General features: G+C 36.7%; 1 protein-coding gene across 3 annotated transcripts in view; it reads left to right on the top strand.

Moving 5' to 3' along the window:
* LOC109046364 (serine/threonine-protein kinase mTOR-like) overlaps positions 1 to 20,824 on the top strand; it is a 44,224-nt gene that overhangs the window by 6,194 nt on the left and 17,206 nt on the right. The window contains exons 4-10 of one of the 3 annotated variants that reach the window (XR_006155481.1): positions 284 to 392; positions 840 to 968; positions 1,334 to 1,567; positions 4,814 to 5,020; positions 10,016 to 10,099; positions 10,597 to 12,015; positions 13,056 to 13,069. Coding sequence is in view for 1 of the 3 variants with exons in the window: in XM_042730359.1 (XP_042586293.1) it covers positions 6,596 to 6,718; positions 10,016 to 10,099; positions 11,881 to 12,015; positions 13,056 to 13,181 (468 nt within the window). In the remaining 2 variants the exon portion in view is untranslated. Of the gene's footprint in view, positions 1 to 283; positions 969 to 1,333; positions 1,568 to 4,813; positions 5,021 to 6,106; positions 6,719 to 10,015; positions 10,100 to 10,596; positions 12,016 to 13,055; positions 13,182 to 20,824 lie in introns of those variants that run through there. The other 2 variants (XR_006155480.1, XM_042730359.1) reach the window with 2 other exon arrangements.

The following is a 20,824-nucleotide window of genomic DNA, read 5'->3' on the forward strand; positions in this document are numbered from 1 at the left end:
CAACTTTTCCAAACCTTAGGGTGATTGTCCAGTTAGCTCAGGATTTGTCATGTATTGATTGTTTCTCCTGATAAAAAGTTTTCAACATTGTTTTGATTTTCGAATTGTATTTTATATTTTTCATGAATTAACCAGATTTCCTGAATAACGTCTCTGTAGTGTATCAGATTGAAGAGTTTGTTATAACTTTAGACATTTCTTGAAACTGTGCAACTGTGATCAGGGAAGTTGACATTTCCCGCAGTATCCAAGGATCTAACTTATTTCTTTGCTGTTGCATCAGGTTTGCCATTGGGTGCTGAAATACAGGACCAGTAAGTATCTGCTCAATCAGATGACTATCCTAAACTTACTGCCCCGACTTGCTGCCTTCCAGCCTCACACTTTCACTGGTACACTGACTCGTGATTAAATCCCAGCCTTACTTCCAAAGCTGATGTTTGACCATTTCAATTATTATATATGTTTCCAGTTCAGTGACATTCAGATATTAATTATTGCTTAAGTTTTCAAATACATTGTGGGCCCAATTTTTTTTACCTCTTTTTTACTTTTTTTACTATGTTATTAATATGTTATATTTAACATGTATAAAATCAGATTATTTTGTCAACTCTTAGTAATAAGACAATTTGTTTGCCTGTCTGCTTTTTGTCAGAGCCAAGTAACATGATCAAATAATAATATAAAATTTAGCTTATATGTGTTATCCAGTCATCCAATCAGATTTTAAAACTATCCAAGTGTTGCTACTGTTTCACTACTAATGAAATCTTAAGAATGTTTGATTTTCTTCTCTTTTTTTTTTGCCCTCTGTCTCATGTTTTGTAATCTTTTAGGAGGCAGAAGACCATGCAGGTGGATGCTACTGTGTTTACTTGTATTATTATGCTCTCCAGAGCTATGGGGCCTAGCATTCAACAGGATGTCAAAGAACTTCTTGAGCCCATGTTAGCTGTTGGTCTCAGGTACGGTACAAATCAAACTGCTTGGGGCTAGTGCTTTATTGTCAGTTTCACCTTTACTGGGCTGTACTGTAGTTTCTTCAGATGGAAACTCATAGATACAAATACAATATACACTACTCAATGTTACAGATAAGAGTAAGATAATTAATAAACATGAGGCACAATAAAAACAGATATATAAACACAATATATATTTGTTTTGAAAACTAATTTGAAAAAGTTAAGCATAAGCCTTTAATTTTTTTTTAAGAAAAACATAAATGCAAACGATTGTGCACAAACCTTTCACTAGCATTGTACATGCCAGAAGATTCGGGCATGATTTCCTGTGTAATCTTCTAATTGTCTTTCTCTGTTCTTCCCAGTCCTGCTCTGACCACAGTACTATACGATCTGAGCAGGCAGATCCTACAGCTGAAGAAGGACATTCAGGATGGGCTGCTAAAAATGCCTTCTCTTGTGCTCATGCACAAGCCTCTGCGTCACCCAGGTATGCCCCAAAGGCCTGGCATCACCCAGCCTGACCAATATCCCTGAGACTAGTGACGTGGGAAGCATCACTTTGGCACTGTGTATTCTTGGCAGCTTTGAATTTGAAGGTACAGTACACGTTTACAATGAATGAATACTCCATGCTTAACATCGAATCAAATCAAATTTTATTTATAGTGCATAAATAAAAACAATAGTAGTTGACCATTTTGCTGCACAAAAAGACAAAGGATAAATATCTGAAAAAGAGACAGAAAGAATAAAAAGACAGCAAAGCAATGATGAAGGATTTTACATCAAAAAACAGAAAATTCTACTTTAAAAATCAAAGACAGTTGTAAGCCTGAGAGAAAAGGTAAGTTTTTGACTTAAATACACTTTTAATTTCAGACTCTGTGTAATAGTCTGGGGAGACTATTACACAAATTGGACCAGCAATTAAAAAACGGTTGGTCACCCCTCAACTTAGATCTCGGAACCATTAACAATCTTTGTTAAGATGACCTTAATATTCTAGCAGAGTTGTTTTGATTTAGAAGAACAGGGAGATATTTTGGAGCTAATCCATTCAGAGCTTTAAAAACAAAAAACAGATTTTTGAAATCAGTTCTGTTACAAATCGGCAGCCAGTGCAAAGACTGTAATATTGGGGAAATATGATCAAATTTCCGAATGCCAGTCAAAAGTCTGGCGGCTGCATTTTGAACCATCTGAAGACGACTAATATTGGATTGACTCATTCCAATATAAAGAGAATTACAATAGTCAAGTCTAGATGAAATGAATGCATGACTCACTCCCCCAAACTCTGCAAATGTTAAGAAACTCTTAGCTTTAGACAGTAATTTTAATTGGAAAAAACTAGATTGAAATACAGCATTTATCCGTCTATCAAATTTGAGGGCAGAATCAAAAATAACACCCAGGTTTTTCACAGAGGGTTTTACATGGGGAACCAAATCTCCCTGGTCACCATCAAAAGTAATGGTTTACCTGTGGGCCCAAACTGTTAACTGGTCAGCCCTCCATCCACCTGATCAGCTGCCACGGACACGTTGTCAGTCAAACCGCTGTGCAGGTGGTGGCCGACGTTCTCAGCAAGTTACTGGTGGTTGGCCTCACTGACCCAGGTGAGAGAGACAGATGTTTAAATCCATGGTAGCTTATATATTATGTATATACACATTTCTTAAAGTTTATGCTCATAAAATTGGTCTATAAATTGAATTAAATTAAATTAAATGAAGGGATTAGGGATGGGCCGATTACTGGTTTCCAGGTGTACCGCAATTTTGAAAATTTCACGGTTTCAAAACCACTGATATTTTCCATTCTACCGTTCCTACGGTATGCGCTGTTTTTCATGTCTCCTTAAAGGCTGAAAGTGTAGGAATCCCTCACAACCCCTTCCCGTCCTGTTGGTGCAGCAGTCAGTCAGTCACTGTGTGTGCATGACGGCCAAAGGAGCTTCCCTGGAACCAGGCAACTGGTCGTTTTTTGTCTTATTGCAGCTTGTCTCTGTTCTGGTACAACATGTGTTGCAATGCAATCATTTTCCAAAATGTAATTTATGTGAAAATATGAAGTATGCAAACACCGTTAACACAGGCCAGAGACGCTGAAGATGGAGGCACAGAGAAAAATACTGTAGCAGGCAGATCACTCACTGTTCATGATGCACAAACTATTGGAAGAAAATCCTCAATATTGATTTGGGGATTTATATGAGTGTGTTTCTTAGGGGAACTGACTGTCTTTAGAAAAGTTTACATGGTATTTTCTTTTCATCTCGTCTCTGTATAATTCACATTAAAGCTGCAGTGTTTCAGCGCAGCTGCTGTATTTACAGCGGTAACCAAGGAAACACTGTATCTGGTGTTCCAGAAGCGCCACCCAAGAGTGAATCTGCGTCTCATTCAGACCGATTTGTTTTCGCATGGAGTATAATTTCACAAAGCTAGTCAAAACATTCTGTTTTGCTACAAATTGGGTTATTATTAAATCAAGTTATTTATATGAAATATATATAATACATAAATGATATAAATTATATGTATATTATATAACTAAAATTAAATAATTGTAATTACAGATTTAGGTTAAATATGTCAGTCTTTATTTTTCATATTTTTTTATTTTTGTCATCAAAAGCTACAAGACAGTCCACAATTCATCAAACATTTCAGAAACAAATCAAATAAAAAATAAACAAATACTGCTGTTCCAAATATTCTGTATGTTGCTTAAAAATAAAATATGTTGTGTTCAGTGAAAATATTTATTTATTTATTTATTTGTTACCCAGACATTTAAAATTAACACATTTTAGAGCTGTAACAGCAATACCGTGATACCATGATATTTTTGCTTAAGGTTATCATAGCGTCAGAATCTCATACCGGCCCATGCCTAGAAGGGATGCAAGTATCTCTATACCTTTCAATAAATTCAACAAACATTGAGAACATTTTTACTTAAATTACGGTAGTTGTTGTCTAATATAACTAGTTGTACTAGTTTCTACCTAGTTTCTACCTACTAGTACCTACTTCTTTCAATTGATTGTAAAAGTTCACGAATCACTACAAATTGCCACATCTATATGAATGACCTTGAGTCATGTTTGATGCGTCTTACTGTCTGAGATGAAGTTCTCATATCTTTTGCCAGCTTTCAGACACTTGCATGCCATTTCTTGCTCTTCTCTAAGAAAACATTACTCAACACAAAATGACAGCCAGATTATTTCACGGAGCTTGTTAAATTATGAGTCCATTCTTTTTTTTAATTACGTTTGCTACTGTGCTAAGGATTTGGTAATACTTTTTAATTTTTTAATTTAAATTTTTTTTTGTGCAAAGAATTAAGTCTTCTGAAAATTCTTCCCAAAGTGGTTTCATTGTTTTAGCATTAAAGGAATAGTTTACTTCAAAAACAAAATTTCTGACATCATTTACTCACCCTCATGTTGTTCCAAAACTGTATAAGTTTTTCTTATGATGAACACAAAAGAAGATATTTGGAGAATGATGGTAATCAAACAGTTGTTGGATGCTTTAATTGTCAAAGAATTATTTATATTAAAATTTTTGGGTTCAACATACTCAAAATACCTGTTGATCATTGGATCATTGGAAATGTTTTATTACGTTTTATTTTTTACATTTCTGGAGGGTGTATTGATTTTTGCAACATAACATTTCATCAGTTTGATAAGAAACTCTTCCTTTCTTGATTAATATTCAAGAAATAATTAATTTGTTGGTAATTGATCAACCAGACTTTATGGAACATTATATCTTTAAGTTTTGGGTGTACTAATTTATGTATATGTAACTTCCTGTGACTTCTAGACCCTGAGATTCGATTACTGTGTGCTGGCCTCCAGGGACGAGCGCTTTGATGCCCACCTGGCACAAGCAGAGAGCCTCCAAGCTCTATTTGTGGCACTTAATGATGAAGTGTTTGAGATCCGTGAACTGGCCATCTGCACTATCAGTCATCTCAGCAGTATAAACCCTGCATTTGTTATGCCCTTTCTGCGCAAGATGCTCATTCAGGTATTTGCATGTTTTACAGCACTTGGCTATATTTGAAATAGCATTCCACTACTCATACTCATATGTTTGAAATATCAGGGCTTCAGACTAACATCTCACATGTGAGACTAAACCACTGATTATAATTTACTGGGTATTGCAAGTAAAATACCAAAAGTAGGCCGGGGGTACTCCCGAGACTGCGCTCTACTCCCCTCTCCCCCCTCTGGGGGAGCCGATCATGGTGGCCACAGCTTACCTGGGGGTAAGGACAGACAGACGAGGCAAGAGAAAAGGAGACGGAAGGATGAGGAGAGACAGAGACGAGACAGAGACGAGAGAGGAAAAAAATTAAAATTCTTGTTCCGGTTCCCAGACACACTGCTGCTTGGCCCTCCACCAATAATGCAGAAGTGGAACCAAAAGTGTGGTTGTAAATGTCACTGTTTACTACAGTAAATCTATAGAAAAAGCTTTCTGTCTTGTTAGTGCATGGTACAATGTGATATCTCCTGTTTCTTTTGAATTCCCTGGATCTTAAAGCACTGTCTAATAATGGTGTCACTTGGTCATGACTGGCCCATAAGTAAACACACCTGCTCTGTCCATTGGATCGCTCTGATCATTGTGCATTATTCAAACGGACAGTGCTGTTGCATTTTTGCTGTTTGCTTGTGGATAGTTTATGGTTTAATATTTCTCATATATAAACTAAAATCAAAGAGAGTTGGCCAACTTTGTGATACCAGTATGACCTTGTAACAAACGTTCGTAATCACGGGAAGAAGGTGGCGGGAACCGAGGAAGATTTAAACAAAAACTTTAATAATAAAATAAGCACAAAAGAGCATGACAACCCCTCGCGGACGACTGTCACACACAAACAGAAACAAAACACAAAATAAAGTCCAGGCCTGGTCCTCTCTCATCTTGCACTGCCATCACTCCTCCTTTTATCCGTGATCTCCTTTTATCCTTTTATCCAGCGTACCTGGGGGTAAGGACAGACAGACGAGGCAAGAGAAAAGGAGACTGAAGGATGAGGAGAGATAAAGATGAGAAAAGGGAGAGAGGGAAAAAAATAAAAATTCTCGTTCCGGTTCCCAGACACACTGCCGCTCGGCCCTCCACCAGCTGGGTAGACCCTTCCGCAATGCCTGGTGGCGCCACTGGATAGCCCTTGGTGGACGGCCCGGCACTCCTCCGCCCCTCAGTGGGCGGCGATGGCTCCTCCGAGTTCGGGCAGCCGGCAGGAATCCCCCGTTCCCTGCTCCTCCCCAACATGGCGGATGGCAGCAGGCTCCGGCCTCAGGCGAATGGCGGCGACTCCTCCACTCCCTCATGGACGGCAGCCATCCCTCTCCATCCCAGGCGGCCGGCAGCAAGTTCATCTGTCCCCCCCCGTCAACTCACTCCAGCCCACTGCCTCGAGCAGTCATGGCGGCAGACTGCTCCGCCATGCTCGATGGCACTGCGGATTAACCACAGCAGCGAGGGATCTCTGGCAGTGTGTCCCTCCTTCCTCCCGGGTTTCGGCACCAATGTAACAAACATTCGTAATCACGGGAAGAAGGAGGCGGGAGCCGGCAATCGTGGATGACTGTCATTCACAAACAGAAACAAAACACAAATAAAGTCCAGGCCTGGTCCTCTCTCGTCTTCGACTGCTGTCTCTCATTCATTTATCCTTCCGGAGCCCCTCCGTGGGACTCGAGACCGGTGAGTGTGACGGTGTCGCTCATTATCACTTTCACTCCACCGGCCTTGCTCCGTTCCCACGGCTCTCGGCCCTGCCCCACTCATCACAGACCTCAAACAAAGTAGTTTTGACAGTAGAAATAATTACAAAATGCTATTATTTGGTGAAATTTGGAGTCTTGAGTACATATCTGTACACATGAAATACCCAGATGAGCTACTACATTTGAAAAAGTATACACTGGATCAATCTTAGTGCTTAGCACTTTCTGAATACTGCTGTACACTTCATTGTTACATAGGAAAATATAAGTAAGTTTTAAAGGTCTCACTTTATCAACCCCAAACCAACCGCATAAATATTACTTAATGAAAAAGGGCCTTCCTGAAGTACCCCAATCCCATAGTGTTAAACAATAGATAGATAGATAGATAGATAGATAGCAGGGCAAATTACAAAAAAAATATTTAAAGGGTTCCTATTATGCTCTTTTACAAAGTCTTGATTTTGTTTTGGGGGTGTACTAGAACAGGCTCTCATACTAGGTTGTTCGAAAAACTTTTTTTTTTCACGTATTTTACATTATTTCAACACCTCTCTCCCCAGTCTGGCATGAACGGCTGGAATAGTTCCTGCATCAAATGAAGGTCCGCCTTCTGAAATCTAAAATGCGCTGTGATTGGTAAGCTGCGCCAGTCTGTGTTGTGATTGGTTAGCTGGGCCAGTGTGTGTTGTGATTGACAGCACTCAGCGCCTGGTCGGAAAATGTCATGCCCCTTATCATAGCCACCTGCTGTGAGCTTCAGTGTAAATATTGTATCAAATCAATTTGACCACAATTTGAACCCAGATGATTGTAACCACTCTAAGCTTGTCTGCCTTGGGAACACTAGTGTGTCTCCGACATAGTGATAACACTCGCTGCCTTCTCTAGTGCAGCTCAACCATGTCTCGTCCCATTCGTCTATCTTTGTGATATCACAAATCCCGGAAAATATTTGTTGTAGTCCAAACGAGTCGTTTGTTGTAGTTTTTGAAAAGATTTCTGTTATAAAAAATATATTTCCTTTTGAATTGGACTTTGAGCTTTGTAACTTTGCAGATCTTTTTTATGCTCAAACAGCAACATTACAGACATAATAGCACCCCTTTAAGTCGGAGAGAAAGCTATTGCAGCTAGGGATGTTCATTTCGGTTATTTTTTCTAACCGACAACAGACGCTCCTTAACCTATTATTAACTGTTAACCGACAAGATTATTTTAAATTAGAATTTAATTAAATTATAAAGGATAAGTGTCTGTGACCCGTTAAAAATACTAACAATTGTTTCCCAGGAATTAATTCTACATGTGCAAAAAGCAGCAAACAACAGAACATGAGGATTCACATAGTCATCAGATCACATCATGCACCTGCAGCGCTTCTGCAAGCGGAGAAAAACATAATAAAGCTAGGCTATATATAATGAATAAATAGGCCTATACGAGAAATATGTTTTTACTTAAATAATAAATTAAGAAAATGAACGAAAAACTGTGCAACAAGTAGCCTAGTATGCAGAGTTTCGGTTCATTTTTGTGCTGCACGAAAAGAAACCAGATGGCAGAAAGCGGCATTTTATTTTTCTTTAGGCTTATATTACAAAAGCACAAAGATTTGTTTTTATTCTGAATGTACACAAATAAAGGCAAACCTTTTACAATTCCGATTATCTTTATGACTTAAAGGAGTAGTTGCTTTCACTGTAAGAAGGAAAAAATTAAAGTGATTGCGCTGGCGCCGCATGCGCACACACAGTTAAGCATTGCTACCTTGACAATGCAGCCTGTTCATTATCATAATAAAATATAGTCAGTCAAACATATGTAAAAAAAAAAAAAACAACAACAACCCACTTCTCAGTATAAATATGTAGTAAAATCTGTGCCATTAAGTGTTATCAATGTACCATTGTGATGTTATGCAAAACATTTTGGTTTACGTGGATATTGAATTGAGTTAAGTAGGCTGCATAATAAATAATAATTTGGCATTCAAATACATAGCGAATATATGGAAACATTTGATTTTGTGTCGAATGAGAGACCCAACGTTGGTTTCAGTTTCGTTTTAGCGTAAATTTGTTTTGGCTTGTCATTTATATTGCTATAGCTTTGTATATTTTTAATTCTTGTTCTTTTCTTAATACTGTTATTTGAAAGGCTTTGTTGTGGAGTGAGGGGAACTAAAATAGCGTAGCTATGTTTACAGTGTTTATTATAATGTTTGTAAACATTTTGAGTCGGCATTAGGCCTATTTCTTAATAAAATAAATTCCGACTTATGTTTTTTTTTTTTCTCTCTAAAAAACACAATTTGTTGATACGCGTAGCAAATTTTAACCATGCAGCAAACCTTTTTAAATATTTTGATAAATTACTGAAAATAAATAAATAAATGACTTTTTAAACCATTTAAATGATTGTATTGATCGGTCAAAATTCTAAACACATCTTCTTGTATCTTTAGACAGAATATGACCATAGTAAGATACTTATTGAATCCCCACAGAAGTAGTAAATGGCTTAGGGAGTTAAAATAGGTAATAAAAAAGGTCAGGTAATGCATTGAGGGCTGCATCATTTCACACATTGTTCTTTTTAGGTTTATGTAGACTTTATACTGTGCACAGTGTATTTTTATGACAAGCTGTAGCTGTTTTTCTCAACTACCAAAAGGTGGCAGTCAGTCAATATTTTTCTGCTGAAATACCTGCTCTTTTGTTTCACTGCAGCTCTAGTCAGCCTGGGCTGACTCTGTTTCCCATCAACAAATTCACTTTTTTTTTCTGTTGACTAGCAACTTATGCCAATGAATTTTGCATGGAAACTTTTACATTTTGCTGCTGCCCTCTCAATAGAAGAGTTCACTTTTATTTGTTTTATTGTACACTGATAATTTATTTGATCAAATATTATGTCTCACATCTGTTATTAGTGTGTCTAAAGTTACAACACTGACTAATGTCAAACTTGTGGTACTGTCCAATACAATAAAACCACTTCCAGATCCTTACTGAGTTTGAGCATAGTTGCGTGGGCCGAAACAAAAAACATTTCTTTAAAACTAACTAAACATACAGGCTTTCATTAGAAAAGAGAAAAATATGTGCGGTGTAATATGATGCATTGTATATATATTATGTAGGATTGGTCAGTAATGTTTTGTAAAGCAGGGCTTAGCAAAAGATCAATTACTGACTCATTCATATTATAATGTGTTGTTAAAGATAAACCTTTTTCATGATGTATTTTTCCAATTCTGTTCTTTACGCAGGCCCTCATCTTGAAGCTGAAAGATCCCAATCCAAACCCTGGAGTCGTTATCAGTGTTTTAGCTACTATTGGAGAACTTGCTCAGGTAACGGATCATTTCCTAGCCTGATCTTTTCTGGACCTTTCAGATGACCTGATCTTCCTTCCTACTGCACACTATTTAGGAAATCTTCAGGAGAAGCATCAGAGTAGCTCTGTGCAGGAGAGAGTTGAGAATGCAAGCATAGAGATCAAATATTTGTGGACCCTGGTAGAAGAAGGTGTAGCGAAAATTAGGAGAGAGGAATTATGTGGGAACTTTAACAAAATATATAGTTATATGTGACTACAATGTTTGGTATTAAAGAATGGATTAGAGCTACCTGAAAAAGTGCTAATAAGAGTAAAGTAGTCTTAAGGACAAGCGCTGTTGGTTCCAGATTTTTTTTTAATTTATACCAGCAGTTTTTTCCAGATACTGGAGTTTTATTTTATTTGCATTTAAAATTACATTAAAGTCAATATCAAGTCAACCCTGAAAGGTCATTTAATTTGTTTGGTTGCAGTGCTGTTAAGAGTGTCTGTTTCTTTAATTTGTACCAGGTGAGTGGACTGGAGATGAGGAAATGGATGGATGAGCTGTTCCCCATTATTATGGACATGCTGCAGGACTCGTCTTCATTAGCTAAGAGACAACTTATTCCCATGTTAAACTTTTGGTCGTCGTTATTTTTTTAACTTTTTTTTAATTTGGTAATGTAATCTGAGATTTGGCAATATTATTAAACTTAGTAGGTTAAACCAAAGTCTTTCAGTCCTGTTTCAGCAAACTGAGTTAGTATGTTTTGTGTGAACATTTTGACTTGTTGACTCTTACTGTTAAGGTTCTTATAATCACAAGATTTGTATTTTTAAACATATCTATTTTCCTCCCTCTGTGAAGCAATTTTTTTTTTGTCTTTTGCAAAGCAATATGGGTAATGAAAAGCACTCTCCTTTCCACTTTCCTCAGTATCGACAGTGGAAACAGTTTGACATACTTGTGTATTTCAGTAATATTTGGAGGCACTCTAGAGTGCATGCTTTTAATCTGAAGGTTTTATAGTACTGTTATGAGGTGCAGTCAAATGTCCTTAATGTTTACACAACTTTACACAAGGCTTTCTTTCTTAGTATGACGTTGTCAGGTTCTGCTTTAGCAATCAGTGATGTTATAGAGTTTGGATGATTTAGGTTAGTTTTAGGTTACCCGAGGTTCCCAGAAGCTCATGTAACTAAATACTTTACCTGCTCTGAACTGTGTCTGGGGCTTTATTTGACTTTCTGGATCAGTCTTAAAAGTCGTTTTCTCAATAAAATAGCTTAAAAGTACAGTGCACTGGTGCATTCAGTAATTTTTCCTCGTTAAAAACACTGTCTAATAAAACTAATAAAAACATAGTGAAGTTAATTTAATGATGCAGCATTTAGGAGTGTTAAAGAGCAAATACAAAACATATTAAAATAAATAAAATAGACAAAATGCACAAAAACACCTATCCAGATGGCTGATTCCCTGACAATATTAAATTTAAAAATGTATCTTCTGTGAGCACTTCTGTTGGAACCATCCTACAGAAAATAAAAAAACATCCTACAAAAAAAAAAAAAAAAAAAAAAAAAAAAATCAATCTATATATTATTTCCCTCTTTTCTCTAGCTTTTCTCTGTTGTCTACTATTCTGGACTATGATTGCAACTCTTATCCCTAGCACTTTATTATTGAATCTTTTTTTATAAATCGCTTGTTGTATTCCTCATTTATGAGTCACTTTGTATAAAATCACCTGCTAAAGGAACAAATTTTAATGTACACAATAACACACTGATCATCATCTCTCCCACTAGGTGGCACTTTGGACTCTGGGTCAACAAGTAGCCAGCACTGGGTATGTGGTGGAGCCATACAGGAAGTATCCGTCTCTACTGGAGGTGCTACTCAACTTCCTGAAGACAGAACAAAACCAGGGGATTAGGAGAGAGGTACTGATTTCTGCTCCTGTCATTAAACGCCAGTTTCCGTGAATGTGGATGCAACAGTTATTTGAAATCAAGTGCTTCAGACAGTCCCACCTCATGTCCAGGTTTAGTTATTTTCTAGCAATGATCATTAAATGACATTAAAAAAGGAAGAAAATGTATGCAATAAAATAAAACAAAAACAAATGGATATGGATAACAGGGTTTACATATGAAGCTTAAATTAAGCTAATTCAGTATGGGCTTGTTAGTTTGGGACCAAATGTTGTTTTGTAGTTGTTAAACTGATGCTTTTTTTGAGCTAGGTGAATACAGTCAGCATAATTTTTACAATAATGTAAAAAAAAAAAAAAAAAAAAAAAAAAACTTTTTTTATACTTTTTTTTGTATACTTTTTAATGGGGGAAACTAAGCAGCAACATGGGTGTATGCAAAATATGAGATAGATAAAAATTAAGTTTTTGATAATTATAGTTAATCTTTAAAAAAAAAAAAAAATGTATAACCATAAATTGGTTATAAGTCGAAGTGGTCTTTCCAAAAGGTGACACTATTGTGTGAATATTTTTAGTGCTTATACAAAAGTTTACGTGCATTTCATGAGCTTAAAACTATATGTTATCTAACTACTTGTTATCTATGTTAGATAAGTGGAACATGGGATCAGTGGATCAGTGGAACATGGGATTTGTTTCAAACATTTTGTGAGACACCAAGGCTGTGTCTGAAAGCTGAAAAAAAAATCCTGCCTCTGTAGGCAGCATAAAAATGTAGGAAGGCAACATGCTCAGGATGTGAAATGTCTGAATCTAATGCTCAAGCCATGTCCTGCTCATGTTGCCTTCCTAACTCCATATGCTGCCTGCAATTTATACCCTAGAACAGTGATTCCCAGCCATGTTCCAGGAGTATCCCCACTCTGTCTGCTTAATCAGACACACCTAAAATAATTCAACTCATCAGCTTAGTTGGAAACCACTGCTCTTATATATGAAACCTTTTGCATTTTTAAACTGGCTTTGTGGTTCTGTTCCCTTGGTTAGGCCATACGTGTGTTAGGTCAACTTGGAGCTCTGGATCCCTACAAACACAAGGTGAACATCGGTATGATTGACCAGTCTTGTGATGCTTCAGCTGTCAGCCTCTTTCCAAGTCCAGCCAGGATTCAGGTAATCAGATGCACCTGTACACTTGTTTGAGCATGCATGCCTAGACACAGTGGGCTCTAATCACGGTAATGTGAGTTCACATCATCACAATTAATAACAGATGCACAGAAGATTTTGCCCATCTAACACAGGCATTCTCCAGAGCAAACAGAGCACATCTTCATACACGAATTTCCCTTTCCAAAGACAGAGCCAGATCTCCTGGGTAGCGTGCTCTCACATGTTGACTCTGATTGTTTGGCCTTTCACAAAGCTATGTACACATTTCATCCTTTTCTTTGTGACTTTCTCTTTGGAAATGTTTTTGCAAGTCCATACACTGCCTTTGTACACAATGTCTTTTAAAAGTAGGATTAAAATAGATCAGATTGCAGTTCTGTTTTCATTACAGTCCCACTTGTTTCCCACCCATACAATCTTCTTCTCATTTAATTTGCATTTTTGCAAAAGTCAGAACAAACAGTTCTCAATTATCAAATAAAGACATTTCCTTTCCCACTGTTGTGAACACAGTGCCCAAGTACAATGTGTCCACTTTTCCTCAGTCCAGAATCAAAAAAGTTTTATTTATTTATTTATTTATTTATTTATTTATTTATTTATTTATTTATTTATTTTTCATACCAGTTAACAGCATCGTGGCATATTGTTAGTTACCACAGATAATTATGTGGTAATATTATTATTATTATTATTATTATTATTTTTATTATATATTATGGAAGTTCGTGGGACATTCAGCATTCTGGAGTATAAAAAGCAAAAATATGTAAAAGCAGAAATTTTGTTATATCGTGTTTGTAGTATTTTTCTGTACAGATGTGTTAAATTAGTCTAAATCATCATTATTGGAGTCATACTACTGTAGATAGATGAACTTGTAGTAAAACAAAGGGATCAAGTTAATGTAGTTAACAAAATGCTGCTAGTGAATGGTTTGGGACTGTGCAAGTTCTTGAGGGGCCATCAGCCAATTACCAAGGTGTGTTTGAACTCTGGTTTTAACCGATCACAGTGAATTGCCGCTTGCAGTTGGGGTAGGAGTTGAAAATGAAGCCATTATGTTAGTCTCATTTTTTGCTTACCATAATGATGCTTGTGGTGTGTTTGCATACTTTATTACTGATGAGGTGGATTGGATATAATATTTGTTGAATACACAGACTTTTCAGATGTTTTATTTAGAAACAGAAATAATTTTCCTTCAATACTTTTTGTATTGCTTAAAGTGCCCCTATTATGCCATTTCCAATAATGCCTTTCATCAGTGGTGGAAAGAGTACTGAAAATTTGTACTTAAGCACAAGTCCTGTTACATTGCTGAAATAATACTCAATTACAAGTGAAAGTACTGGTGCACAAAACAGAACTTAAGTAAAAGTACAAAGTACTTTTCTCAAAAAAACTACTCAGAGTACTAGTTACTAGTCACTTTTTAGCCAGCGATATTTAATGAACTACCAAAAAATATTCATTCACATCAAAGATCTATGTGGATAATAGCATTTTGAATAAAACCCACTTTTATCTTATTGACAAAGTACGTGAATTAGTGGTCATGATACAGAAATTTCCAACTTCAGTACCTTGAAAAATATCAATAGTAAAGTACCCGTGAATCAGAAGTTGCAACTGACTTCACTGTTATGATGTATTTCCAAGTGAAAGGTTGTGACTAGAAAGGATACAGCTCCGACAGGAAACGAACAATGAAATTTAATTTTATAGCTATTAGAATGTTTTTTTTTTTTTAATTAACGTCTACACCTACCCCTTACAATAATGCAAAAAATAAATAATTATTATTGTTGTACAGTGTGACAAAAATTACACTGTATTGATGTGTGTATCCTTTCTAGCCTTAACCCAAGTGAAATGGAATATTAAATAAAGGGCAAGGCTTTTTTGTGGTCCACCTCTTGCTCACAGCAGATTCATAGTTGGATAGTGGTTAAGAATATCTGCTACATTGTTTCATCTGACATCACGCTTCACTGCCTCCGGGTCCTAATGCTCTGCCAGACGCCGCAAGAAAACACCAAACTGTGCTAATATACACCCACGATGTCATTTAATACTGAAAAATTATAACCCCTTTATCTTAATGTTGAAATCCCAGATGGCCAGACAGTGATTCAGCTAAAATATTAGTGTCTGAGACAATGTGAGCACGGAGACTATAGTGTGCACAGCAAATTTTTAAATTCTTGGTTTAAAAATGTAATATTAATTAAATAGCGCTCATAAACAGCTGCTGAGATAGTATTCTCAAGTTAAATTAGTAGAGTCTTGGACCCGGAAACAGCAGTCCTTGCGTCATACTTAACAAAAGGATTGTCCCAACGTATTGACTTGCACGGTTTAATTATTCACCACAAGACTAGTAATGTGCACTAAAAAAGTAAGTAGGGTAATTTTTGACGAATCATTTTCAATACCATTGGCAAAGCTTCCACACACTGTATACTGCCATATAGATATTTTAATAACTAATTTTTTTCCCCATCCATTTTTTTTCAAGGCAATCATTATTTCAAGCTTTAAGTGGTTTAATCCATATATTCTGAAAAGACACGTTCGCTTTATATGATGAAAGGATTTTAATATAGGCTTTTATGTACATATAAACATTGATCAATTACCATTACAAAAATCACAGTCTTAAACTTTTTCTCATTCTTTGTATTCGTGTCTTTATAATAGGGTAACTTTGTTGCAAAAGCTTACAATACAAGGAAGCTTGATTTCAAATTTTATTTCAAACTGAATTGAATATACAAAAAAATACAAATGCACAATCAGTAATTCAGTTGAGGTGTTTGAAATATGACAACACAAAATTTTTATAGGCAGTGTTTTAAGAGCCATATATGTTGTTTGTTTAGATAAATGGAACTGAATCTGATAGCTTTGACCTGTAATGTCTGTACAATGTAGTGATGCAGTTAGACAGACTAGGATATTTATATATACAAATCATACAAGTATCCTATTCCAAACATTTCTAGCATACTTGCATTGTTAAGAAATTAAAGTTCCATCTGATTGATTGATGAAAGACATTTCACTTACAGCCAATAAAATTTCCAGTAGCATTTTCGTCGGTCAGGCGTGGATCTATTATGGTTGATAAATTTTGACAGAGTTTAATCCAGGAGCAAAGAGAAATAATTTCTAGCATGGAGAGATCGCGATTGCACACAGTCTGCGCACAAGCAACATCGGAGTGAGAAAACAGGCAGTTAATTTGTATAAGTTAGGCCTATTTGAGAGCTCGCATCTTAGCCACATTTGCATAGGAATGATTAAAATTATGCGGAATACCTGCAATCCCGCGTGGACATTCAGACTCTGTAACTGACAGGAGGCGATGCATGTCAAACTTACTGTCTGAGAGAAAAGAGTCAAGTCAAGTCACCTTTATTTATATAGCGCTTTAAACAAAAAAGATTGTGTCAAAGCAACTGAACAACATTAATTAGGAAATCAGTGTGTCAATAATGCAAAATGACAGTTAAAGGCAGTTCATCATTGAATTCAGTGATGTCATCATGCAGCTCAGTTCAGTTTAAATCGTATCTGTGCAATAATTTGCAATCAAGTCAACGATATCGCTGTAAATGAAGTGTCCCTAACTAAGCAAGCCAGAGGCGACAGTGGCAAGGAACCAAAACTCCATTGGTGACAGAATGGAGAAAAAACCTTGGGAGAAACCAGGCTCAGTCGGGGGGCAAGTTCTCCTCTGACCAGACGAAACCAGCGGTTCAATTCCAGGCTGCAGCGAAGTCAGATTGTGCAGAAGAATCATCTGTTTCCTGTGGTCTTGTCCCAGTGGTCGTCTGAGACAAGGTCTTTACAGAGGATCTGTCTCTGGGGCTCTAGTTGTCCTGGTCTCTGCTGTCATTCAGGGCTGTAGAGGTCATTTCTAGGTGCTGATCCACCATCTGGGCTGGATACGTACTGGATCCGGGTGACTGCAGTGACCCTCTGACTTGGATACAGACTGGATCTGGTGGCTATGATGACCTCGGAATAAGAGAGAAACAGACTAATATTAGCATAGATGCCATTCTTCTAATGATGTAGCAAGTAAATCAGGTGTTATGGGAAGTGTTCCCGGTTCCGGTTTACCTAATTAATGCAGCCTAAAAATCCTTTAACGGATTTGGATATTAGAAGCGTATTAGTGTGCTATGTGTAAGCCAGGTTAAAGAGATGGGTCTTTAATCTAGATTTAAACTGCGTGTGTCTGCCTCCCGAACAATGTTAGGTAGGTTATTACAGAGTTTGGGCGCTAAATAGGAAAAGGATCTGCCGCCCGCAGTTGACTTTGATATTAGGTATTATCAAATTGGCAGAGTTTTGAGAACGGAGCGGACGTGGAGGACTATAATGTAACAAGAGCTCGTTCAAATACTGAGGTGCTAAACCAATCAGGGCTTTATAAGTAATAAGCAATATTTTAAAATCTATACGATGTTTGATAGGGAGCCAGTGCAGTGTTGACAGAACCGGTCTAATATGATCATACTTCCTGGTTCTAGTAAGAACTCTAGCTGCTGCATTTTGGACTAACTGGAGTTTGTTTACTAAGCGTGCAGAACAACCACCCAATAAAGCATTACAGTAATCTAATCTTGAGGTCATAAACGCATGGATTAACCCTCTGGAGTCTAAGGGTATTTTTGGGGCCTGGAGAAGTTTTGTCATGCCCTGACATTTGTGCTTTTTTCAGTATCTTATAAATATCTAATGGCTAAAAGTCGAATCTCACTGTAATCAGCACAAACTGTGCTATAATAATATGTGAGCAGCATGTATGTACATGATTGTGTTTTTGAGAAAAAAAAAATGTTATGCGTGGTTATACTAAAAATGTTAAATCACTTGAATAAGGCAATAAAACACATACAGAAAATTGGTTCCCGGGACTTTTGAGAACAGGAGCTTGTAGCCTAGATTTTTTTTTTCTAAATGATGTGAAAATCATCTTGTTTTCACTTACAGAAAACAATATATTGATTTAAATTTTCTAAGACACTTTTTTGTTGGTAAAAGTCATATGCGAGTAGGCGTCAACATCATGAATTCACACCTGAGAAGACAAAAGGCCTGCATAATGAGCTGCATAATGAGCCATTCAGTCAGCTGTGTCACTGAGAGGGATGAGTTACAAGAAAAGAATGTGAGGACAAAATAAATGTATATAATTTTATGTTTGTAGTTTATTTAGAATATATTTAATTATCCAACAACATAAATTTAATATTCACTTGTGAGTGCAGTTAAACAGTTTATTAGGAACAATCAAAGCTGACTTTCAAACTGAATTTTTATCATTACTCCAGTCACACAATCCTTCAGAAATCCTTTTAACAATCTTATTTCTACAAAAAAAAAAAACATTTATTTATTATTATCTTGCTTATTCTTATTATTATTATTATTATTATTATTAATGTTGAAAAGAGCTGAGTATATATTTTTTTCAGGTTTTTTAGGGGGGATAAATTGAAAGAACAGCAATGATTGTTACATTTGTTACAGTTACATTTATTGTTACATTTATATTATTTACATCAAGCTTTTGAATGGTATAGTAGTGTATATTGTTATTGAAACGTCATAATATTTCACTTGATTATACATTTAGTCAGGAATTATAGTTTGGAAAAAGTCTAACTAGTAAAATGTTTACACGTTATGTGAAAACTAGTACAAGTATATAGATAAATAAAAAGAGACTTACTCATGTTTATGATCTCTGCTGAATAAAGTGCTTCATTCTTTTTTTTTTCTGAGGAAATCCAAATCTCAAATCCTCAACCACATCAATCTTTTTGGGGAGAATTATGTCTTATTCCTCTCATCGCGAAGCAAACAGTAAAATAAAAAAAACTTGAAGAACAATCCCCCTGCGTTGTCTTCTGTTGTGTGGGCGTATTCAAAAGCCGCGCGCTTCAGTGAAATATTTGAATCTCAAAAGCGTGCTCGGCGCGGGGGCGTGGTCGCATTAGAAGATAATGAAGGAGACGTGAAAAACGGAACATCGCGTGTTTTCATATGGCTTTATCACAGAATATTTGTTTTCGGCAGCACTTGTTTAGTTTAAAAGTAGACATGTCAGGCTTTCTATAGATATCTCTCTCATGTCTCTTCGTTGAGTGTTCACTGAGTTACAGTTCATTTTAATGATTTAATGATCTTCAGTTCATTTGTAACTGAAGATCAGCGCAGACAAAGGCTGCAGACAGCACTCCTTGTTTGTTATCTTTATTTTATAAGTGCACAAAGTTTTGTTGTTATTATGTGTGTATACAAAAAAAGTAGACCCTTTACAGATTAGATTGATGTATTGGCTGTACGATCAAAACTGAAAGTAATTTAAGTTCTTTTCGGGGTTATCAGGAGAAAATACCCCAAAACGCGTATACGCGTTAATCGACTTCAGAGGGTTAACATTTCTGCATTTGACATTGAGAGCATAGGCCATAATTTAGATATATTTTTGAGATGGATAAATGCAGTTTTACAAATGCTAGAAACGTGGCTTTCTAAAGGCCTGTTCACACCGGGACGAATTTCGCGCGCGATATTCGCCGACGTTTAACGCCTCGTGACTAGGGCGCCAATGTGATGTGCACACCGACGCGAAAAACGCCAAGCGTCATTTTTTAAAAAACGCCTCGGGTTCGTTTTTTTGGTTGACGCACCGCGTCAAAAACTATACGTGAGAAGAGCTGGAGCTTCTGAAGTTACAGTAAAACACAATCAAACACAAAACTGTCTTGCTGAGCGCACATACGTAACGGCGAAGAAGATATACGCCAAGTAGCGTCTACACTGCCTGGAAAAAATAAGACGAAGAAGATGCAAGGCAAGATGAATGTAGAGTTGCTGGTCTCGTTGGTGTCGAAACACAAAGAACTATATGACAAACGCGACAGCGATTACAAAAATCTTGATAAAAGAGAACTAGTATTTCTAGTATTTCTGTTTTACATTAAGCACCATCTAATGTCAGGGAATGAATTTGCATGTTCACTCGGCTCATCGTCAGCGAAAATCGCTTGGGTGTGAACACAAAAACGCGTTGAAAAACGCTGGCGAATAACGCGCGCCGATATTCGTCCCGGTGTGTACGGCCCTTAAGGAAAGGTTGCTATCAAATAGCACACCTAGGTTCCTAACTGAAGACGAAGAATTGACAGAGCAGCCATCAAGTCTTAAACAGCGTTCTAGGTTATTACATGCAGAGTTTTAGGTCCTATAATTAACACCTCTGTTTTTTCAGAATTTAGCAGTAAGAAATTACTCGTCATCCAGTTTATTATATCGACTATGCATTCCGTTAGTTTTTCAAATTGGTATGTTTCGCAGGGCCGCGAAGAAATACAGAGCTGAGTATTATCAGCATAACAGTGAAAGCTAACACCATGTTTCCTGATGATATTTCCCAAGGGTAACATGTAAAGCGTGAAGAGTAACGGCCCTAGTACTGAGCCTTGAGGTACTCCATACTGCACTTGTGATCGACATGATACCTCTTCATTCACTGCTACGAATTGATGGCGGTCATATAAGTACGATTTCAACCATGCTAATGCACTTCCATTAATGCCAACAAAGTGTTCTAGTCTATG

This window comes from Cyprinus carpio, chromosome B8, assembly GCF_018340385.1.
Source record: "Cyprinus carpio isolate SPL01 chromosome B8, ASM1834038v1, whole genome shotgun sequence".
NCBI classification, from domain to species: domain Eukaryota; kingdom Metazoa; phylum Chordata; class Actinopteri; order Cypriniformes; family Cyprinidae; genus Cyprinus; species Cyprinus carpio.